Raw genomic sequence first — 22,425 nt, 5'->3', positions numbered from 1 at the left:
TCTGAAGTAGAGAAATAAACGCTGTACCGATTTGCATGAAATATACTCGAAGGATTTTATGCCGCTTCAAGAAATATTACAACAGTGTCTCGAAGTAGAGGAATTATAGTATGAAAGAAAATGCATCAACTTTCCCATTTGAATATCCCAGAGACCATATCGGTATATGGTCTCTGGAATATCCCAACTACTGCTATAAATAAACACGAAAAATGAAAAGAACAACCCGTTTTGGTTCCTGAACTTAAGGTTTAAAATATTTAAAAATAAAATTGATGATCCTATGTCATGCAGAACCAAAGGTGAGTATACATTTATATATGTATATATACCATGCCTACCGTACTGTAATAGTGTTTGAAAGTGACCGGCGAATCTTCATGAACGGGGACGGTGGGGTAGCCTAGTGGTTAAAGCTATCGCTCGTCATGAGTTCGATTCCCCTGGGTACAATGTCCGATGCCCATTTCTGGTGCAGTCCACCGTGATATTGCTGGAATAATTAAGTGCCGTGAAACCATACTCACTCATTGACCCTTAATAAACGGAGCAAGCAACATGAGCATGGTGTGAAGGCCATTTCCTTACCTTGGCGACAAAGGAAACGCAATGTTAGAACTAGTATACCTACTGGTTACTGCTGTTAAAAAAGTTCATTTAGAGAAAACATAAATAGTAACAACAACAAAATTGAAAATACATCCCACCCCCTCCTTCTGAAACACTCTAAAAGGACAGAAGCCAAACACACACACACACACACACACACACACACACACACACACACACACACACACACACACACACACACACACACACACACACACTACCTCCGACTCCCAAATTTGTTTTAAAAATATTGAAAACTGAAAGCTAAAAATCAATTCACATGTTAAAACGATCTACATTTAAAATGTGATGATCACACTCTATAGACAAAAAGGTCATAAAAACAAAACAAAACTGACATGGTGTGTAAATCTGCCACAATCGACCTATTCAAGTCTGTATACATCGGTATCTTTGCACCCAGAGGCCAGTCCCCGCAGGCACTCGGATCATTGCCTGGCGACTCGGATCACTGTCTGTCGATTTGCATTACATTCCTGATGTTTATGACACGGGAATACGTTATCAGCTTACTTTGGGGACCTACTGAAGCTTGAAAAAGCGCAGAGAATTTTTTATTGAATTAAGTATATTTACATACTATTCCAATAATTCCATTTTGAGAAAGAATACATTTATGTTTCATACTTATATCAGGGGGTATACACAATTCTAATAAATTGACGAAAACATTTGTTGACAAGAAAAAGATCAAAAACAACAATTTTAAATTGTGGGAAGTACAAACTGACTGACTGGGTTAGATTTTCTGGGTTCTTTTGGTATTCAAGTAGAAGCGTTATCACAGAGCCGATTGCGCAATGGAGTCCAGTTATGTCGTGAGCATATATTTGTTTCAGCAGTACATGTATTACAGTTGTACTTTGTAAGGAATCAAAGAATTTCCTCTTGAATTGTTTGTTGAAAATATTTAAACTATGTCGTTGAATCGATGCGCCTAGTCGTTTTATCGTCATTGGTCATTATTTGGTGAAGAATACTTTCCTAATTTGCAACCGTTTTCATGACAGGAATCATTAATTACTTTACGGTAAACGATAACCAATCGGTATAAATCGACGTGAACTCGGGTTGTTCCGGCATAATCGACTTCCGGTTTGCAAAGGAAACGCGTGAACGGAGAAGCGGAGACGAAAGTTTCAAGATGTTAGACTTTTTCACGATTTTCAGCAAAGGTGGAATTGTTTTGTGGTGTTTTCAGGGGACATCTCAGTTTTTTACACCGTCCGTCAACGCTTTGATAAAAAGTGTGATTTTACAGGTGGGCTTTTATTTACATTTATAATTTCAGCTGTTGACTATGTGAAATCACTGGTTTCAGTGGCCTTATGGTGACAATATTACTTGCATCAGAATGTAGTGACCAGGTTGCCTACTAGGATACTGAATTTAACAGTAGTTACGGACCGTTATTTGTTTCGACATTTTCTGCCGATGATCATAATGTGACGGTCAGGCTTTTATTGAGTGACGTTTCTCATGTGCCAACATGGTTTCCATCTTAATAAACACGTCCACAAATAGAAACCGGGATTTCCCTCTCTGTTTCGTTCATATAATCTAAAGTCCTGATTTCCGGGCTGTTTTAGAAGAATCATGTTACTCTTCAGCAGATATAGATATTTCAATATGTTATATTCACCACCCGGAACACTTTTATAATTTGTTGACATCATTGTGAATCATTCAATTTTTATGTTCTTAGAAAGACAGAGGATCATAGATATAACCGAGGAAAGATAGACTAACGTAATCCCCATTTTATTCCTGACGCTCTATCCCTGAAAAAACTTATCTCTAACCAGGCCTCCAGATACCTTTTAGGGATGTGGGTGTACTTACACATGCATACCCCTTATCTGTAGCCCTGCTATCCTTAACTTTAAAGCCCAAACCCTAAAACCTCAAATGATTCTGATTTATGAAATACATATCAAACAGGGGGTACCTGCAAAACACTTACCCATATCTTAGTGTGGTATGTGTTAAAAATAGTTACTTACTAGGGCTTTTTGCAACCTTCGAAATACCATCTGGAAACCAGAACCATCTGCCGCCCCCACCTACATCACTCTTTAACCTAATCCTTATGATAAACCACACATGGCATTGTTATTAAGTTACCAACTATCCTGGAAGAACATAGCAAAGTGACAATGACAGGATGACTGGGCAAAACACATTTTCAGAAGAATTCAAAATTTCCTGCAATATGATGAAATAAACACATGATTACAGAAATTGAATATTTGTTTCTTAACAGATATATATGATTCAGGTCATTTGATGCCATAGAACAGTCTAGTAAATCTTAATCTGTAATCCAATTTTCAACATGTATTTATCTTGTCTGTATATGTAACTTAGACAATACTCATGATGTGAGTAGACAATGTTGGTCGGTAAAGATTCTTGTGAATGTGTATATTAACATAATAAAGCGAAAAAAACAGTATCACAGAGTACTTGGAACCAAATGTATTGGGTTCAGTTCAGGTGTAAGAGAATGTAAATAAAATATTGAACCATACCCATAGGAAGAAGTTTAGCTGGTACCATTATCATTTGTAATATATTGTTCAGGAAAGTTCTTATAAATCCTCAGAGCTAAAATAATTTAGTGGGATGATACTTTCAACATTCAAAATTCAAGTTCAAAGTTTATATACTCTACTTTGATTACAGCAAACTTTTATTGAAGCAACGTTGAATGGCCTTATCGTATGACTCCGTTCATGTCATGATCATGATGTTCGTAGTTCAGTGGATACAATGTCTGCCTATGCAACTTTGGTGGTTCTAACCTTGGCTAAGGGGTGGTGGGGTAGCCTGGTGCTTAATGCATTTGCTTGTCACACTGAAGACCTGGGTTCGATTCCCACATGTGACAATCTGTGACTTTAAAGCCCATTTCTGGTTTTCCCTGCCATGATATTGTTGAAATATTGCTAAACACTGACATGAAACTAAACCCATTCTCTCACCCTAACCCTGGCTCAGTTAAACCCAAAGATGTTAAGAAGATTTATTCTGATAAAATACCCCCTTCCATCCTTTTTCTCCCAGAATAACTGCATAACTTGTGTGTGTTTCAGCAACGAACTGGAAGCAATCAGTTCAACCACGATCAGCTGACTCTCAAGTACAAGCTTGACAATGAGTTTGAGCTGGTGTTTGTGGTGAGTTGTCTACAGTCTACTACATATGAGTAGAATGGTGAAGTATTAATGGTAATAATATTATCGATATATGCTGTGAAAAAGAAATATTGTAATACATGAGAACTGGTAAATTGGGCAGGGAACATATATGAAGCTTGGCAATTTTCTTTAAGGTGAACATTTCTGTTGTCCCCCCATATTCATGGAATATTGCTAAAATTGGCATAAAACCTCCTTCACTCACTCTCTGTTTCCCAGGTGGCATACCAGAAGATCCTGCAGCTGTCATACATCGACAAGTTCCTGGATGACATTCAACTGGAGTTCCGCAACAAATACAAGGATGAACTGCTTCGAGGCAACATGTCCCACAACTATAACTTCTCAGACGAATTCAACCTCATCCTCAGAGTCAAGGAACAGGAGAGCAAGGCAAAAGCTCTCAAACCACGGTTTGTTTTTCTGGCAACATTCATAATTTCTGGCTGTCGGGGGGAGAGGTAATGATTTAAGGAGGGGTCAGTGGCTTGGTAAACATTGTAAAATTGTTTGCTTACTTCACATTGAGTTGTGTACTCGATCCACAGGGAAATGAGGACCTTTGAAAAGTCTGACAAATCTAAGAAGACCGTGGCATCAATGATTGAGAACAAGAAGGATGAGAAAAAGCCTGCCAAGGGGAAAGAGAACAAACCAGTTAAAGGTAAGCAACTTCTATTGACAAGGTACTCCAAAGATTCAAGTTGTGGTGGGGTTTGGTATGAAGAATCCAGTCAAAGGTAGGCCACACCTGTCAACAAGGAAGTGCTTAGAAGACTCAGGTTATACTTGGGAACCTTGCATATAGAAGCAATTGAATGGTAAGCACCTCTGTTGACTCAGAAATTCAGGTTGTCCCTTGGAGTAATGTATGAAGAAGTTAGTTATAGATCAGCCACCTCCGTTGACCATGTTGACCAGGAAGTACTCAGAAGACACAGGTTTTACATTGGGTTTATGCTTGATAAATTCGGTGAATGATAAGTCAAATCCATTGGAATTACTCTGAAGACTATTCCTGGGAACCATGCATTTAGAAGTCATTCAATGGTAAAACAGCACTGTTGACAAGAAAGTCCTTTGAAGACTCCGATTTAGCTGAGGTTTCTGCAACAGTGAAATTGTTCACTGAGGTTGTTGACAGCGATCACCAGTGGAACTTCGTCCTGGAGCACACTGGTGAGGAAGACATTAGTCTGGACTTGTAAACATTCACACTGTACACATGCCATTATCTTCTCCATGGTGTCAGATCACTGCTAGAAATATTTATCATTCTGTGCAGTCAGTTTCAAAACTAAGGAAAAGGTGTGAAAAAAAATAGCCATTTACAAAAACAAACATGTAGTCTGCTTTTACATAATACTGATGTAATGGAGGCAAATTATTGGAATGAAATTATCAACATGAGTGAAATGCACAACATGATTTGGGTATTGAGGGAGGGGAGATTTGCCCATGAACAAAGAACGTTTAGCAAAGAACAGGTTAGCTGTGTATCTGCATTAATTATGCAAATGTTTATGTGAAAACTGAACTCATACATTTGAATTGTTGTTAGTTCTCAGTAACTTTGATGTTACATGTGTACACATAAAAATAGATAACTGAGATATATTGAGAGGGTCTATTTCAGCACATGAACTTGACAATTTAGTCTTTCTTATCAATTCACACATTACAGATCAAATAAAAGTAATAAACATGTAAACAAACATTTAAACTTTATGTTATTTTTACAAATAATGGAAAATGGCAAAACACCCAAATGAGTCGAGTGAGGTGGGTACGTTTTATTTGGTTACTCAAAGGAAAATTAGGATACCTAATTTAGATAAACACAAGCTAGTACATAATGCAGTGACCGAAAAAGTTACCTGTAGCTCTGTTGATTTGTTGTTCTACAGTGGACTGACCAGTTTGGAATGCTACATGTTTGTGTATAGGTCGGTATTCACTAGTCAGTTACTATGGTTGCAGCGAAGGCTAAGGTTCAGCCCACCCCTGAGCCTGTAGTGGAGGCAGCAACCCAGGAGACTGAGAAGTTCACAAATGGTGAAGTAGACGAGGAGACTTTGAGGAGGAACAGGGAGAAGCTGTTCAACCGAGGCAAGAAGAAGCAGGCTACTGAAACGTGAGTGTGAACAGTCTTTTTTGCAGGAATGCTTGTCATAAGATCAGGTGGACAGGTCACTGACTTGGACGCATGTCATCTTACCCCATTTGTGTAGATCAATGGTCATGCTGTTGATCCCAGGATTGTCTGGTCCAGACTCAATTATTTACAGACCACTGCCACATGGTTGGAATACTTCAGATTTCTGAACAAACCATTTATGGGATTCAGATATGGTATATCCAGGTTGCACCATTGCTCATCAAATGTTGCTAGTGCAAGTAGCTTTACCAGTCCAGTCTTGCATTATGCCCTTAATTCAAGGTCCAGCCTAAGATAACGAAAAGTCCAAGGACTAGATTTTCGAGGCGTACTCAGTGCTAAGATAGTCATAAGTTATTGTTAATGTATGGGACTTAGGACTATCTTAGCACCAAGAGAGCTTCCAGAATCCAGGTCCTGGCTGTTAAGGTGCTCCATCCACCAGATAACAGATCCAGCATATGAAATTAATGTCGGGCAGGCACAGAGCCGACTGAAAATACCTCGAACCGACATTTTTGTTTTCTGCATGTCTTTATGACCAACAGCTTAGTTATTCTTAGTAATGGAGATTATTATTTTTCTAGAAAATATCAATCAGTAATTTCAGGTTTTTATCTCGATCAGCAGCTGTCGCCTGTAAGTGAAACTGCTGTCATTTCCGAGGAAGTAATGTAGATTACAGAGATATGATCTTTTGTTTTAGCCTTGAAAAAGCTATCCTACTGCATAAACTCTTTAACTCAGTTAGCTAGTTGTCACTTTTTGTTTTTTCTGAATAACATATATTGTTGCTAAAATATAGGATCTACTTACTCTGATCAGTACCCAGAAGTTTTTATGGTTCTGGATGGGGGGCTTTTCAGAGTTAAGGACAAACACTGAACAGAGCCAGTCAAGAATGAATCTCACCAAAAGTGGAGACATAAGTTTTTAATTTTAAGCAAATACAGAAATGTTTTATTCAAGGTCAGTCTAAGTTAACTTAGGCTCAGTATTATTCATTACACTGCTGTACTGAGTCTAACAAACCCTAGTGAAAGGTCGCGTCAGCTTTACCTTACGTATCACGGATTTGACCAATCGGAAACAGCTATCATTCTGCAGGATTTACAAACTGTTTTTGTTTTTTTCTTCCATGGTCACTGACACTGACCTGTCAACTAACACAATCTGCACAAATCACAGATTTTTCTGTTGAATGGCTACTGTTAGTTTTTATTACCTACGAGGACGAACAGATCGGGGTTCATATTTTTTTGTACAATGTCTCCAGCAAAATATCACATTGTCATGGTGATGTGACATCATGAACAATTTGCTATGATGTCACATTCCTTCTGTAACGTTGTGTTCTACATGTTGTGGCAGCGGGTAGCCATCCTATGTATGGAAGTAGATATGGGTTTGTTTTACTCAATTTGACAACTTTGTGCCCCTGTTATACTATATTTACGACATTCGTCCCTTGCTCTCGCTCAGGAAGTATCAACATTTAGGCACTTATGTTCAAAACATAGTATGACAAGGGAACTCCCATAATATCCTCTAAACATTTCCTCACCATTACAGCCTGAAATATTGACAAAAACACTGATTTTACCTGACTCCTGTTATATGTCTGTTACCCTTTCCTTCAAACGGTAAAGGGAAACTTGAATCCCTATGTTCCCAGAAGCAAACGTGAAAACACTCATCCAGTTGTCTTACCACCCTTCCACTTTCCTGCTAGTGCATCACGTGACCAGCACAGTGACATGCTCTTGTGCAGCTGACAGTTGCGCTGATTACCTCACGTCCATTTGTGGCTTATATCCTTTGTTATCTTTAGGCTTTTGAGTGAAAGAATGAAGTTTCAACTTATATACAATGTAAAGAAGTTCAACCTAGATTATCTTTTGAACTGGACAAGTTCAAAATGTTACACTTGCCTCAACTACATTGGCTCATCAGTTCCAACGATTGTGTAGCCAGCATAGATCTACAGAACACTTACCTGAGCATACCGATACATCCAGCACTGGAAGTATTGCAATTCCTGTTCCGGGGACAACATTATCTGTGTACATTATCAGCTCAAACTGTATGTGGGAATGTTAACTTTTGCCATTTCATAAACTGTTTTCTGATTGGTTAATTCAAAATGTTAGCTGACATGATCTACTAGACTCATTATAGCAGTGTATCAAACCCAAGTGTATCAATGTGATAGTTTATCGATCCATGTTTAATGGTTGATGTGATGTCTGTTGTCAGTAAGAGTCCCGAATCTCAGAAGAAAAAGGGTAAAGCAAAGCGTGTGTGGGACAATGCTGGGACGTCCAAGGACATGGAATCCCTCAATTTCAGCACCGAAGGGGGCAAGGAAGAAGAAATGAATGGCGAGACCTTGACAACTGAAGCTGAGGTGAGACTTAATTTATGGAATATGTTGGACGCATCTAATTCTTAGAAATTCATAAATTTTCTTTTTGTCATTGAACATTATTTTATTAAATTTTGATAATTCTGATTCTTTTCATGTTGGACAGAGAAGTCAAGTGGGTCAGTTGGCTGGAGAACTGCGGGATATTGAGCCAGAGAGTAGCGAGGAAGAGGAGGAGGAAGATGAATCAGAGGAAGAAGTAACTCTGGCTGCATCCAAGAGGTGAGACTTTCTCATCTGTCATTAGTATAGGCTAGGAGTGGGTAATAGGATTGAAACATTTGACCCTTGGTCGGAGACAAGTAAAATTCAGACAGGATAAGTGACATATTCACATTTACTGCATCACCTTTGGTAAGTTTAACTCTGTAGCTCTTTCATATCCTAGTTAAGTGCAGTAAACATGGCCAAAGTACTGTGATTATGTGTCCCAGTCCACACAGCTGTGAATGGGTACCTTGTAAGGATGGGAAATCCACATCAACTTGGTGCACCGAGTGGCTCTATGAGTTGTGGGATTCCCAGGGAGTTGAGATTGATAATGCGATATACCATTGAGATTGACATCAAGAGGGGCACCTTTGATTAGTTGAGCTGGATATTGGTGTAATAGTATAATTAGTATAACAATACTAATAATACTACTACTAATAATAATTAGTATAATATAATAATAATATAAAAATTAGTATAATAATGATAATAATAGTAATAAGTGATTTCATGTGACATGTTGAATTGTATTCCATGGCAGTTCTGGGATCTGCTGATATGGGCTGTCTCTCTGAAAATAACCAGACACTTTATTACAGAACTTGCAAATGTTAAAACACAGCTTGATCATTTTTCTCTAATTCACCGTTAAAAGAAATATTGAAACCAAAAGTCATTTCACATGTATAAATAAAATGTTCTCAGAACACATTAATCATTAACATATTTCGCTCAGTCTTGCTAGAAATAGGTTATTTGCCATTAAATGCTCTTTTTTAGAAACTGCAGATAAGGTTTCCCTTGAGCTGTATGCCTTTTGTATAGAGGTAGAAAGTTAACTCGACTGCATGCCAGTTTGCTATGGAGAGTTGTGTGTCCCTTTCCAGAAATCTGCTTGTGACTTCATATCTTTGTCAGAGGGTGCCCAAACATTGGTAGATCTATATTTGCCTTGAACTTTACTATTCAACATTATCAAAAATAGACCACAATGACTGGAGTGTGTCTTTTAATGATGTATAGTACCTTTGAAGTATTGGTTGAAAGACATCCGCCAATATGCGTGTCATCATAAAGCGCTAGCAGTGAAAATCTCACTTCATGTTCCGTAACATCTGAAAAGTATACAGGGTCGCTTGATTTTTTAGCATGAGTAAATCATTTAGACATGACAACAATCATGAACAAATCAGTCATCTTCACAACAAATATCTCTAGAAAAACGTTGGATTACCTGACAGTTAATACTACAAACTGTCAACCCCCTGGACAACAAAATCCTCAAAGTGATTATAGTGCTAAGACAGTCATAACTCCCATACTTTAACATAGACTTACAACTGTCATAGCAGAAAGATTGAGGAACAGGACCCTGGGCTTAATCTTCAGGCTTGGACTTAACTCTTCATTCTTCATTCTTCAGATCTGGACTTAACTCTTTTAGGTGGAAATAAATAGCATGTTATATTTATTTAATGATGGCAGTGAACGCATGGTAACTAGGATCTTACATCTGAGGTAATTTTTGTAAAAAGAGGCTCAGACAATAATGAAAATATATGCAGCTGTATTACAAAATTGTGAACAGGTGAATTTACTTCAGACTGTAAGGTCCCACAGAAAATGTACTTTATAGCCAACCCAAGATCTACCTGACACAGACCTAAGAGCAGGTGCTGACATTGGGCACTGACTGATGCATGTTGCCTACTCTTACAGCCAGGCCAAATCTGGAGGCTACAGCATGTTCTCAATGTTCAAGAACCTTGTTGGATCAAAAACTCTGACGAAGGAAGATGCCAAGGCTGCTCTGGAGAAGATGAAGGACCATCTGATAGGTGAGACAGTCCATGCGCTCATACCATTGTGTGTTATGTATTCAGTTCGGTATATGAGACAGGACCATAATGCAGAAAATTGACAAGAACCCAACCGTACATTATATCATGACATGAAAACAAATTAGCGATGATATTTGTTATTTTGAATGAACTAAACTGCCATTTTATGACTAGACAAAATAGCAGTATGAAAACAGAAAATGCGAAATTTATTAATTGCCCTAGAGTATACCGAACCAAAGGCAAATTACCACCTTTCTACTTTCTACAGAATGTGTATGTTTATAAGGACTTGCTGTATGTTTGCAGGCAAGAATGTTGCTGCCGATATAGCCATTAAGTTGTGTGAGGACGTGGCCGCAAAACTTGAGGGGAAAGTGCTGGGAACTTTCGAAGGTGAGAAATGGGACGGTTCAGGGATTCTGCCAACATGGTTCAGGGATTCTGCCAACATGGTTCAGGGATTCTGCCATAATGATCAAGTTGAAGGATGAAAGTAGATTCTCACCAATGTTGTTTATTTTTTGGTTTTGTTTTGTGTGAATGTTATTTATATCCAGATAAGAATTGGTCTGCTACAGTCAAGGCTTGTCACAACAAGTTATCAGTTGGTCAGACTTGCTTGCTAGCTTGATGCATGCTATCATGTTGATTGTATAGATCGATGGTCATACTGCTGATCACTGGACTGTCTGGTCCAGACTTGATTATTTACAGGCCACCACCACATAACTAGAATATTGCTGAGTGTGGCAGTAAGGTGTATGCATTTTGTTCTTGTTACTCCAGGTGTGAACTCCACTGTGAAGAATGCCCTTCAGGAATCCTGCGTCCAGATTCTGTCTCCACGGCGACGAGTAGACATCCTCCGCGATGCTATGGATTGTAAACAGAAGAAGCGGCCTTACTGCATCACCTTCTGTGGTGTGAATGGCGTCGGGAAGTCCACCAATCTGGCCAAGGTAGATCTTTAGCAGCAAAGTAGAAAATTTGTCATTGACAAGTGAATATGTTCAGTGGGGATGTCTTGCAGGATACTGTATTACTGGTTTACGGCTGTATGCTTTTTAAGGGGTTGTAGTGCAGTGAGGTTCTTGAGAGGCATTTAGAAGTCTGTATTCTAATATACAATAAAATGTTATGGATGTCAACTTCTTTTTAGTTTTTACCGATGTTTCTGGGCTATTCCTTGCCCCTTCATCAGGTGGATGACTCACTTACTCACTCAAACTTTCCTGTTTGCAGGTGTGTTTCTGGCTGGTAGAGAATGGATTCCGTGTCCTGATTGCTGCCTGTGACACATTCCGTGCAGGTGCCGTCGAGCAACTCCGCACCCACACACGGAAGCTGAATGCTCTTCATCCCCCAGAGAAGCACAGCGGCCAACAGATGGTACAACTGTATGAGAAGGGATATGGCAAAGACGCTGCTGGCATTGCTATGGAGGCCATAAACCATGGTAATAGATTTCTCCAAACTTTACTGCAGTATGTATGTTGGGGTACTGGCATTCTACCAAAAGATATTTCAATGTATTTTGTCCTGCTGGCTTTCAAATATTAAGTTGTTGGTTGGCTGAGTCAGTTTTGGATTTCTCTGAGTAGGGATCACATGTTATCTTGCAACCTGTCTCAGTGGGCAGGCTCCATGAAAACTGCATTGTTAAGGAAGGATGCAAATATTGTGTGTAATTCTTGGTTTGCTGATGTAGCCTTACTTTTTTACTAATTTTGTATCGTTGAGGGTTTGACTTTCAATGGACATGCAACAGTATGTCTCGTTGGAGATCGGGTTTCGAATGTGGTCTTCAGCAACATATGTCTGTCTCAAGAGGCAACTAACTAGATCCGGCGGTCAGACTTGCTGATCGATGCTGTTGACCACTGGATTGTTTGGTCCAGGTTCGATTATTTAGCTTTAATGTAGCATTAAACAAGAAACATAGTTGTTGCTACCATTGCAGCAAATCTACTTGGAGACAAATGTACAATACAGTGTTGACAGTGCCACAGCATGTTGGTGATTTGATTTTCCTCCAAACTTGTAGGAGTTGAATTTGTTTTGTGTTCATTTGAACCAAGTGTATAAGTCATGTTTACCGAGATTCTTGTATGGTTACAGCCCGTGACAGCCGCATTGATGTGGTGCTGATTGACACTGCAGGCAGGATGCAGGACAATGAGCCTCTCATGAGGGCTCTAGCAAAGGTGAGACCTCATTGAATACCACATACCCATGGAGGTCTGGGTTAGCCTTGAGTAACCCATGCTTGTTGTAAGAGGCGATTAACAGCATCAGGTCTCGTCCAGACTTGATTATTTACAGACTGCGGGTCGAAATTATGCTTCCCACTTGTGATAGGCTCATTCACTGATGTGTTTCAACTGTTTCTTGTTGGTATTAAAATTGAACAGGATGTTAAACTTACCTTGACTGTATGGTTTTCTTACACATGAAGATCCATTTTAGAATCCGTTGTCAGTAACCCATGCTTGTTGTAAGAGGCAACTATCGAGATCAGGTGGTCAGCCTCACTGGCTTGGTTTACATATGTCATTACTTACTGCCCATCTGAACTTTGTCCTCGTTGGCATTGCCTCGATGATAGAGTGGTCAGATCATCCATCCGAGGTGGGGAAGGTCGTGGGTTTGATTCCCAGCCACCTCATACCAGACAACAGTGGATTATGGTACCTTTTGGTTCCTGCCTGTTTCTTGGCATGAGTGGGGCATTCATGCTTAACTTGCATCTCAGGGAGCTAGCACTATAAAACGAGCTTAAGTCTGGGCTGGTACAAGCAGCAACACATACACGTGCATGAACATCATCATATGAGCAGCTGTTGTTTGTCACCATCTTGTGTGATTGTTAGACACGCAAACTGAATGACTTTGGTAGATCAACTTCAAATTTCAACAGGAAATGGCTAAAACATATTCACTGAAGCTGACCAAAGTAAGTGTAAAATTCTGTTTTTGTTTTTAGAAAAAAAAGAGTTATTTCTATGGAAGGACTGTATTGTATCTCTCCTGTTTCAGCTAATCAAAGTGAACCAGCCGGATCTGGTTCTGTTTGTTGGCGAGGCTCTGGTTGGGAATGAGGCTGTGGATCAGCTGACAAAGTTCAACCAGGCTCTGGCCGACCACTCCAACATGACCAACCCCAGACTCATCGACGGTATCATCCTCACCAAGTTTGATACCATTGATGACAAGGTAAGATCTCACTTTACTTTGTAAATTCAGTTTGTATGAGCTGAAGTTAGAATTGGTCTTCTGCAGCCCACATTTGTCCTTCTCAATGAAGACCCATGCTCATTGTTCCCATGGAGACAAAGATAGAGTTGTCATTGGCAACACATGGTTGTCAGACCACATGAACATCAGGGCCGGAAATTCCGAGACCTGCCATCATGTAGCGTGAACATTGCTCAGTCTGAACTTGTAAAATAAACAGTGTTGCCCCTTGACTAATTGTTTGAGCCTTCATTCCACACTTCTTTGTTTGATGCCATTTTTTGACAGTCTTGTTTTTTTTTCAATTGCAGGTTGGTGCTGCAATATCTATGACCTATACCACAGGTCAGCCAATTGTATTCGTGGGAACGGGTCAGACTTACACTGACCTTCGCAACCTCAACGCCAAGGCTGTGGTTCACGCTCTCCTCAAGTAATAACGCACAGCTGCACCATGTTACTCCTATTTTAACTGTTTTCTTTTTGTAGCTTTTCACACAGGCTACATTACATGTACATTGTTTTATATTATTGTTGAAATATAAGGTTGTTAGATGATAGTTGCAAATTTATCGTGTGAGATAATTTGTGTGAAATGAATAAGAGTGAGGCAGATTATTATTGAAGATGACATTTGTTGTCAAATTTCTGAATAGTTTTAAAAAAATATATCAGCTGATAGGGAGTCTGTGTTCAGCACTGTGGGTGGTCTTGTTAGCTGAAGGCTAGAGTTGTCTCCCTTGGGTGTGCCAGACAAATCCTAGGATTAAATGTCAGCAGAATTGTCCTGTTTTTGGATATACCAGACTCATGTTTGAGGGTTACTCATCTAAGACCTGAATCATTGTGGCCTGTGCTTCAATATCAACCTGATATATTCTGCTGAATCTGGACTACAGATTCACCCAGCCTTTTGAGCATTACTAAAGTGAAATGCTTAAAGTTCCTTTGTATTCCAAAGATTTTGTTAAAGATTTCAAGAAACATTAGGTTGTTTTAAATATAGCAATTATTTATATATTTTTTGTGCTTGTCTTTTACATCTAGACTGGAAGTCAGTATGAAAACATTGACGAGATTTAACAGACAGACAAGGTATACAATTTCACTTTTTATCTTTCATATTATTTAACTTTATGTCTCATAAAATTCCAAAAACATTTTAGAAATTATAAACGGCTACATAGTTTACATTCCATCAGTATTTGAACACAGCAGTTAATAAGTCCATGTCTCGGATCACATTTGGCAGTCAGTGCTGAGATACATTCACCTGAAGCTGCAGTGATTCAGCGCCTGATGTTATGGGTTGTATATTTCTCTCAATAGCAATATGGGCTGATATACACCACTTTGTAGCAGTGTTACCATGTTAAATGTGCAAAACATTTCATTTTATTTTGTAGATTGATAAGCTCACTACAGACTACAGTTTTTTAACTCCATGCACTGCATGTATCATATTCTGGTGTCATAGATTGTAAGCAATACAACTTCTCTGGGGAGAGTTTGGCAGTTACCGTGGCAATGTGTAATATTTGTTTCCATTTGTCAGCCTCCTGGGAGGGTGACAGGGAAACATGTTAAAGCGTCATTAACCAATGAAATTAAAGTATTTTGCATGAATGAGATCATTTACAGTGAAAGAGGAAAAAACACTGCAGCAAATCTTCAGTTAAAATTTCAGCTTTGGAATTTAAAATGTTCAAAAGCCATTTAAATGCACAAAAAATCTAACGGTTAGGGACATATCATTGCAAAGGATCCAGTGCTGGTAAAAGAAGGATGTCTAGTTTTTTATAACAAACATCAGTTACGTCCCTTTGCATCACATGGAGCTTATTGAGAACTTATTCCTCATGTGTTAAGCCGAAACCTTTGCATTAATCACATGTACTCTAATTGTATATCAGGACATTAATTTTCATAAGACTTGTGTGAGTTGGTAAGTATCTTGATAGCCATTATCAGTACGATGATTCTGAATTTTACACTATTAATCATTTTCTTTAAAGTTGGATTTAAGTACAGTTTAAGGGATAGTTCAACACCAGTCTGTTCCATTTTTGCTTGCTGGTTTTTGGGGGTTTTTTTGTTTGGGGGGGGGGGGGTATTTTTTTGTTTGTGTTTTTTGTGGGTTTATCTGGGTGGGGGGTTTGTTGTTTTGTTTTTTTGCTGAAGCTTGTTTGTTTATGGGTCTCCATTTTTCAGAGTTGATACTTGTGATACTTGTACCATTGCTTTATGTATGTTTATCTGCACCAAATGTGTGCCTGATTGTAGGAGTAACTGGTGTTTCTTTTTGCAAGCTTGAGCCTCAAGCAGGAGATAATATTTCTTGAATTGTTGATTCCATCAAGTATTTTCCTTTTGTATAAAACACTTTCCTGTCAGTTTATATTTTTCTCAATTTGTTTGCCACGTTACTTTCATGTATAATAAATTGTAAGTAGAATTTGAAACTGTATTTTTAACTGACAAGTGTGCACGGCGTTGATATTTCAAGGGGAGGTAACTATGGCATGAAGTGTTGCGTTTATGAGCGTCAGTGGCGGGCAGTCTGTCCCACAGCAGACTTGCCTCAGATTCTATTTATCCAAACTCTTTTATGTTTTGGATGTGGGCGATATATTTATTGAATAAACTGTTTTATTACTAAGTCTGTGTTCTTTACGTCTACTGTAGCGATTTCAGACTCTCAGCATCGACAGCCTTTAGCACAAGGCTTAGACCAATTTACTAGTACATCCAGGTTTTACCTGACACAGTAATGCTCTTTAAAATGTACAAAATGGATGCCAAAAGAATGAATTGCGTCAACATTAATACATAGAAATATCCATTTTTGTGTACTCATCGTGAGACGAAATATAAAGTCTTGTTAAGGAATATTTAAGTCGTTTTGGTATAGTAAGCTGCATTGTTACCCCATGTTTTTACTTTACTGGAAGTACTTTTTAGTTATTAGACAATCCAGGTTTGAATTGGTCTTCAGAGCCCATTGCGTGTGGTAAGAGGCGACTAACGAGATTGGGTATCCCAATTGCATAGATCAATGCTCATGCTGTTGATCACTGTGATCATAAACAGTCGCCAAATACAAAACTTCAAGCACTAAGCCCATGTTTCGCACCTCAACTTTAAAATGTTTTCTTTCAAGATTGAAACTTAACTGACTTTTCCTCCCCACAAAAGAGTGACCTTATAGTTCAATACAAAACAGGAACAGAATGTAGAATCTTAATGAACCGTTTTGTGACCTTTCCAGATACATTTTACAAACAATACAGAGATCAGGCACCTCCATGCAGCTTGTCCTACTAATGATAGTGACTTCCTCTATAACACTATGGTGGACATCATTGAAAGACAAAGATGTTAACAAAAATGTTTCAATAGATAAGGTCCTAACCAGTTTATACTCCGTATAAAGCATCTGCTTCCACTAGCCGATGAGTGCGTGAGGACAAGGAGGTCAGTCATCCATTTTTCTTGTTTACCCCACGTCACACACACAACCTGTGAAGGTCACGGGGTAGAATAGGCCTTCAGCAACCCATGCTTGCCATAAAAGGCCACTATGCTTGTAAGAGGCGACTAACAGGATCGGGTGGTCAGGCTCGCTGACTTGGTTGACATGTCATCAGTTCCCTATTGCGCAGATCGATGCTCATGTTGTTGATCACTGGACTGTCTAGTCCAGACTCGATTATTTACAGACCGCCGCTATATAGGTGGAATAGTGCTGAGTGCGGCGTAAAACTAAACTCAATCACTCTCACACACAGCTGTTTGGTAAACATGGGGGATTAAAGAAATGCAAACATAAGAAATATTTATTGTCAGATCGGCACTGTTTCAGCCCTGTCATTACTGAAACAATGTATGCATTCCCTATACATAAAGATTATATAACCTTCGACAAAGGACGCCAAAACTTGTAACAGGCGACAAACGGGGTCCGGTGGTCAGGCACGCTGACTAGGTTAAAACATGTCATCGGTTCCCATTGGCTCAGATCGATGCTCATAATGTTGATCACTGGATTGTCTGGTCCAGACACGATTATTTACAGACCGCCGTCATATAGCTGGAATATTGCAGAGTACGGCATAAAATAAGACTGGATAAGACTGTCTGGAACAGCATTTAGTGATGTCATGAGGGGTTGTCTTCAAGTTTATATCCCAACTGCAATGGACGGTGGTTAGTTTGCATGTCCATCCAAGCCATGATCTGAAACAATGGCACGCAGACAGTGAAACTTCGTGGCTGATTCCGTTGGGGGAAGTTAGTCGAATGTAGCGAAAGACAACCTTCTTTGCGAATATACTGCAGCTCAATCCACCAAATATGATCACCATCGCAGCCGCTGTCTCTGCTTGTTCAACGTCTTTTGCAGTGAAAGGACATTCACACAGCTGGAGGACTCAATCCTTTTTGACAAGTTTCTGGCCAGTGCCACAGACCTTAGACGTGGAATCACAGCCTGTAAATGAGTGCAGATATGACAGTTGGGTGCACAGCTTCTTGTCAAGAAGTTGCCTTATCCAGCTGATATGCTGTATACGTTCACATTGACTTTTGAAGAATTGTCTGTTCTGATGTAGAGTGAATTCCCATCCGCCAGACAGTAATGCAGCAGAATTAGGCCACATCATTTACTGCAGTCTGTGTGATGTCAACTACTGCATCTCCATGTACCTGAATGACATTACACCCAACTTCCGTACGTTTGCTACTTATCAAGGTGATTAGACATTCATTGTTCTGTCAAAGGATAGGAACTCTTCCTTCTTCCCTTCAAATTTAGTTTCATGGGTAAAGTTAACAGTCCGGAAGCTCTTGTTTTTGTCCCCAACGTTGGCGTGTGTTATCCTTTATTGATGGGCCAGTTCCACACCCATAAAAATACAACAGCTGACATCCGATAGTGCTTAGTTGTGAAATCTGCATATCCCGTGGCAATTTTCCCGTTAGTGTCGTCTTTTTCCACTTGAGCTTGTGTAGCAAGAATCCTCCAGTTAGCACATACTTTTCAGTGTGTGGATAATATCTGATGAGTGATCACATCTGGCTGTGATCAGTGATCATTGACAGCTTCAGCTAGTTGAAAACTGTTTGCCTTTCTCATTATCTTATTGTCATAAAACAGAGATGGTGGGTATGGACTTAACTCATATTCCAGCACTTCTTCAGCTGCCAGGAATCGTTGAAACAGCAAATTTGGATCCATTGTTCTGTCAGGTCTTGACTTTCTTTCCTTGCGATGGAGAAACAATATACAGGCTGTCCAACCATTTTGTCAATTATATTTTTCCCTGCTGAGTCATATTCGTGCACATCTGTATCCTCGTCTGAAACGATACCACTGATGATATTTCCCAATGCATGGTCTAAGGTGAAAGGAGTGAGTGAGTGAGTTTAGTTTCACGCCGCATACAGCAATATTCCAGATATATGGCGGCGGTCTGTAAATAATCGAGTCTCGACCAACAGCATGAGCATCGATCTGTGCAACTAAGAACCTATGACAATTGTCAACCAAGTCAGCGAACCTGACCACCCGATCCCGTTAGTCGCCTCTTACGTCAAGCATAGTCGCCTTTTGTGGCAACCATGGGTTGCTGAAGGCCTGTTCTACCCCGAATCTTCAAGGGTCTGAAATGAAAGGAGAACAAGAAGAGAGTTTGGAATGTCCGTTTAACAGATCCGAAGTGTCTCTTTCGGTTCTAACGACACTTCCTTCTTTATGTTGATCACGTGTGGAATACGTGGGTTCAGTGAAGTTTTGCATGGCGATGTTCAACTTGGAGGTAATGAGTGCTGACATGGTGCTTCTGATTCTTCTGTCATCTTACTGCCATGGGCCAAGCCCCCTGTGCTTTTTATTGATCTCAGTTTTTGTTCAATGACTAGATCTCTACTGAGGTCAGCTCAAAACTTGTTTGTTCTTCGGATCACATGGAAGCCATCTTCAAATTTCTTTGTCATCTGGGTTTTGGTGTCCGGCTCAGCCATATCTTGACTATAGAGGTAAGCCTATATAGCGGAAAACCAAATGATGTGCCCCTAAAGTTGACGGTGAAATACAAGGAGATATATTATTTATCAATAATGAATAAAATCGGGATTTAAAATGGAAAGTCATTTTTTTAGATATGAAGTCGGTGTAATCCCAGCGAAGTGTCAAAAGTGTTAGTTTTGGTTGTTTTTTACCCCACGTTATATTCAAACAAAGATATTCTGATATTGATTACCAAGTGCGGAAGGGAGATAGAGACAGTGATTCTAGGCTCGAATTTACTTTAACAAGAAAGGCATGCTTGATTATGACATTCACGCCAAACGTAAGAACCCTCTGATAAAAAGATATTTTCGGTCAAGTCGTGGTTTATTGATGTAGGGAGAATGTACAATAGAGTATGATTGAAACGTTTGTCTCTGTTGTATACACATGGGAAAAAGTATCGCAATATCAATGATTTTGTTAACCGTACATATTCATAACTATGCGTGTATGACTAGTTTCACCCTCCGGCTGCTACATACAGCGATTTATGTACGCACGTGCTACTATCTACGTTTCGGTAACTTTTATTGCAGTTCGATACTTTGGACAATGAATTGGTTTCCACTTGAATTTCTCATTTTTTTCAATAACTGTGTATATATGGACTGCAATGTTGTCTACCTAACTATCAATATATGACCCTTTCGGGTATATTATTTGAATGAACCAAGCAGTACAGTGTTCAATAGTTTGAACATAGCTTCTAGCCACAGCGAACCTCTCTGCAGTTAAAACTGATCCCAATAACAATGGCACCCGATCTTCGCCACTGTGGTAGATGGTAAAAACTCAATGAGTCAGAAAGAAATCCTTTGGTGTTCCAACAGGATTACAACGTTCTAAGAGTAACACCAGTAGATCCATCTTCACAGACGGATGATGGCCAAGTTGCCAATGCTAGTCATTGGATCCAAGACTTTCTCCTCTAGAATTCCCGACAATAGTTCCATTTTCACTGCTGAAGCCACAACTATCTTCACAACTTTGACCTAAATTAAAGAACAGAAGCACTGCATAAACTTTTACAGATTCATCATCTTGCATTCAAGCACTTCAAATTGATACTTCAAGTCATGCTATCATCCTGGACGTTTTAGATCTTTGGATCGACCTTTCTACTGGCCAGTGTGAAATCGTCCTTTGCTGGCTGCCGGGTCACATTGGCATAGCAGGTAACACATAAAGGTCGATGCTGCAGCTAGAGTAGCTCTTGCCCTTATCCACTGCTAATCCAGTATAGTGATTGCAAACCCACCATCAAAAGTTATACCCGGAACCTCATGCAACACAGCTGGGACACCCAGGTAGCAAGAAATTAACTTCATGAAGCCAACAGTGAGTTATACCTACTGAGATTGTCAGTCAAGACGTGATGGGGTAAATCTACAGTGATGTCGTATCGGACACAGTCGGTTTACACATGACTATCTGCTGAAAACGGATGGAGAAGGACGTCCTGTGTGTGTCCCTGGGGATAAAGTGTCCACCATCAAGCATATACCGCTTGACTGCGTGGACGTTTCGACTGCAAGTTACTCGCAATATGAAACAAGAAATCTGAAAGACTCGTTTTCCCGTGTTTTCCCTTAAGGAAGTTGACAAGGGGGCCGTTTCACAAAGCTCCCGTAAGATCTCGTGGCTTTTCTCATAACATCTGCACCTCCTATGTTACGGAATAGGAGGTAGTGATGCTACGAGGAAACGTACGAGATCTTAAGCTTACTAGAGCTTTATGAAACGGACCCCTGTACCATAAACTGTAGCTACAAAATGTGGATAACAAATTGTCTGCTTTTGAATTTGGGGTCACATTTTGCTTTTGGGGTTTTTTTTTGGTTTTTTGTTGTTGTTTTTTAAAGCAATGAATATATAAATACATACACATATATACATACACACACACATATATACACACACACACACACACATATGTGTGTGTATGTGTATACGTGTCTGTATGAGTGTGTGTATATATATATATATATAAACTCCTTTGTACTTTGTACTTGCAATGTGTATTATGTCCGACTTGGTCTGGTCACTAAATGGCTGGAGTGATGCTGATGATATAACGTAAAACCAGTGCAGCTAATCTTAACGGGCGTTCGGTACGTCCTGCCCTGTAATACCAAGATGTCAAAAACAACTTGAATTCCCCATTCTTTTTATTTTTCCCAATAACTGTGTCTGTGTCTATAGACTGCAATGTTATGTACCTAAATATCAATTTATGACACTTTCCGGTAGTGTCTGAAAGAACCAGACAGCTCAAAGTGCGGCGTTCTCTTTAATAATTTGAACATAGTTTCTTTCATCACGACCCGGGAGGTAAAATGACAAACACGACAGGTCAAGTTAACTTATTTCAATAGGGGGACAGATAATGTTATTGATGTTGCCTTCATGCGGAACATGGACACATGGGTTCATTTCAGAAGTTGTTGAAAAGGATACTTCTTGAAAAAACAACCATTCAATGTTTTAATTGAATTGTTTATACAGTCATATGCTATCTATTTTGGTTGCAACGCTACCACAGACATACGTTATTATTTTCACATTCCATTTCTCTAACCCCGCCCTCTACACCCTGTTCAATTTTACTGGAAACTATCTGTAGCTTCTACTATGAAAAACGTTAGAACATT

The 22,425-nt window shown here is 39.4% G+C and overlaps 1 protein-coding gene across 1 annotated transcript; it reads left to right on the top strand.

Moving 5' to 3' along the window:
• The first annotated feature begins 1,717 nt into the window (after positions 1 to 1,717).
• LOC137291730 (signal recognition particle receptor subunit alpha-like) lies at positions 1,718 to 16,366 on the top strand. The gene is made up of 14 exons (XM_067823223.1): positions 1,718 to 1,891; positions 3,726 to 3,809; positions 4,050 to 4,243; positions 4,379 to 4,494; positions 5,811 to 5,964; positions 8,245 to 8,395; positions 8,520 to 8,635; positions 10,346 to 10,464; positions 10,777 to 10,863; positions 11,257 to 11,429; positions 11,713 to 11,926; positions 12,589 to 12,674; positions 13,507 to 13,683; positions 14,016 to 16,366. Exons 1-14 carry the CDS (start codon positions 1,775 to 1,777, stop codon positions 14,139 to 14,141), a joined length of 1,914 nt encoding a protein of 637 aa, XP_067679324.1. The 5' UTR covers positions 1,718 to 1,774; the 3' UTR covers positions 14,142 to 16,366.
• The last annotated feature ends 6,059 nt before the right edge of the window (positions 16,367 to 22,425 follow it).

This window comes from Haliotis asinina, chromosome 1 (assembly GCF_037392515.1).
Source record: "Haliotis asinina isolate JCU_RB_2024 chromosome 1, JCU_Hal_asi_v2, whole genome shotgun sequence".
Classification (NCBI taxonomy): Eukaryota; Metazoa; Mollusca; class Gastropoda; order Lepetellida; family Haliotidae; genus Haliotis; species Haliotis asinina.
This window is presented reverse-complemented; position numbering and strand designations above follow the sequence as displayed.

Coding starts and splice junctions, on each gene's coding strand:
- LOC137291730 (XM_067823223.1), top strand. CDS start 1,775: ATGTTAGACTTTTTCACGATTTTCAGCAAAGGTGGAATTGTTTTGTGG. Junction 1,892..3,725: donor TAAAAAGTGTGATTTTACAG/GTGGGCTTTTAT, acceptor TGTGTGTTTCAG/CAACGAACTGGAAGCAATCA. Junction 4,495..5,810: donor AGAGAACAAACCAGTTAAAG/GTAAGCAACTTC, acceptor CTATGGTTGCAG/CGAAGGCTAAGGTTCAGCCC.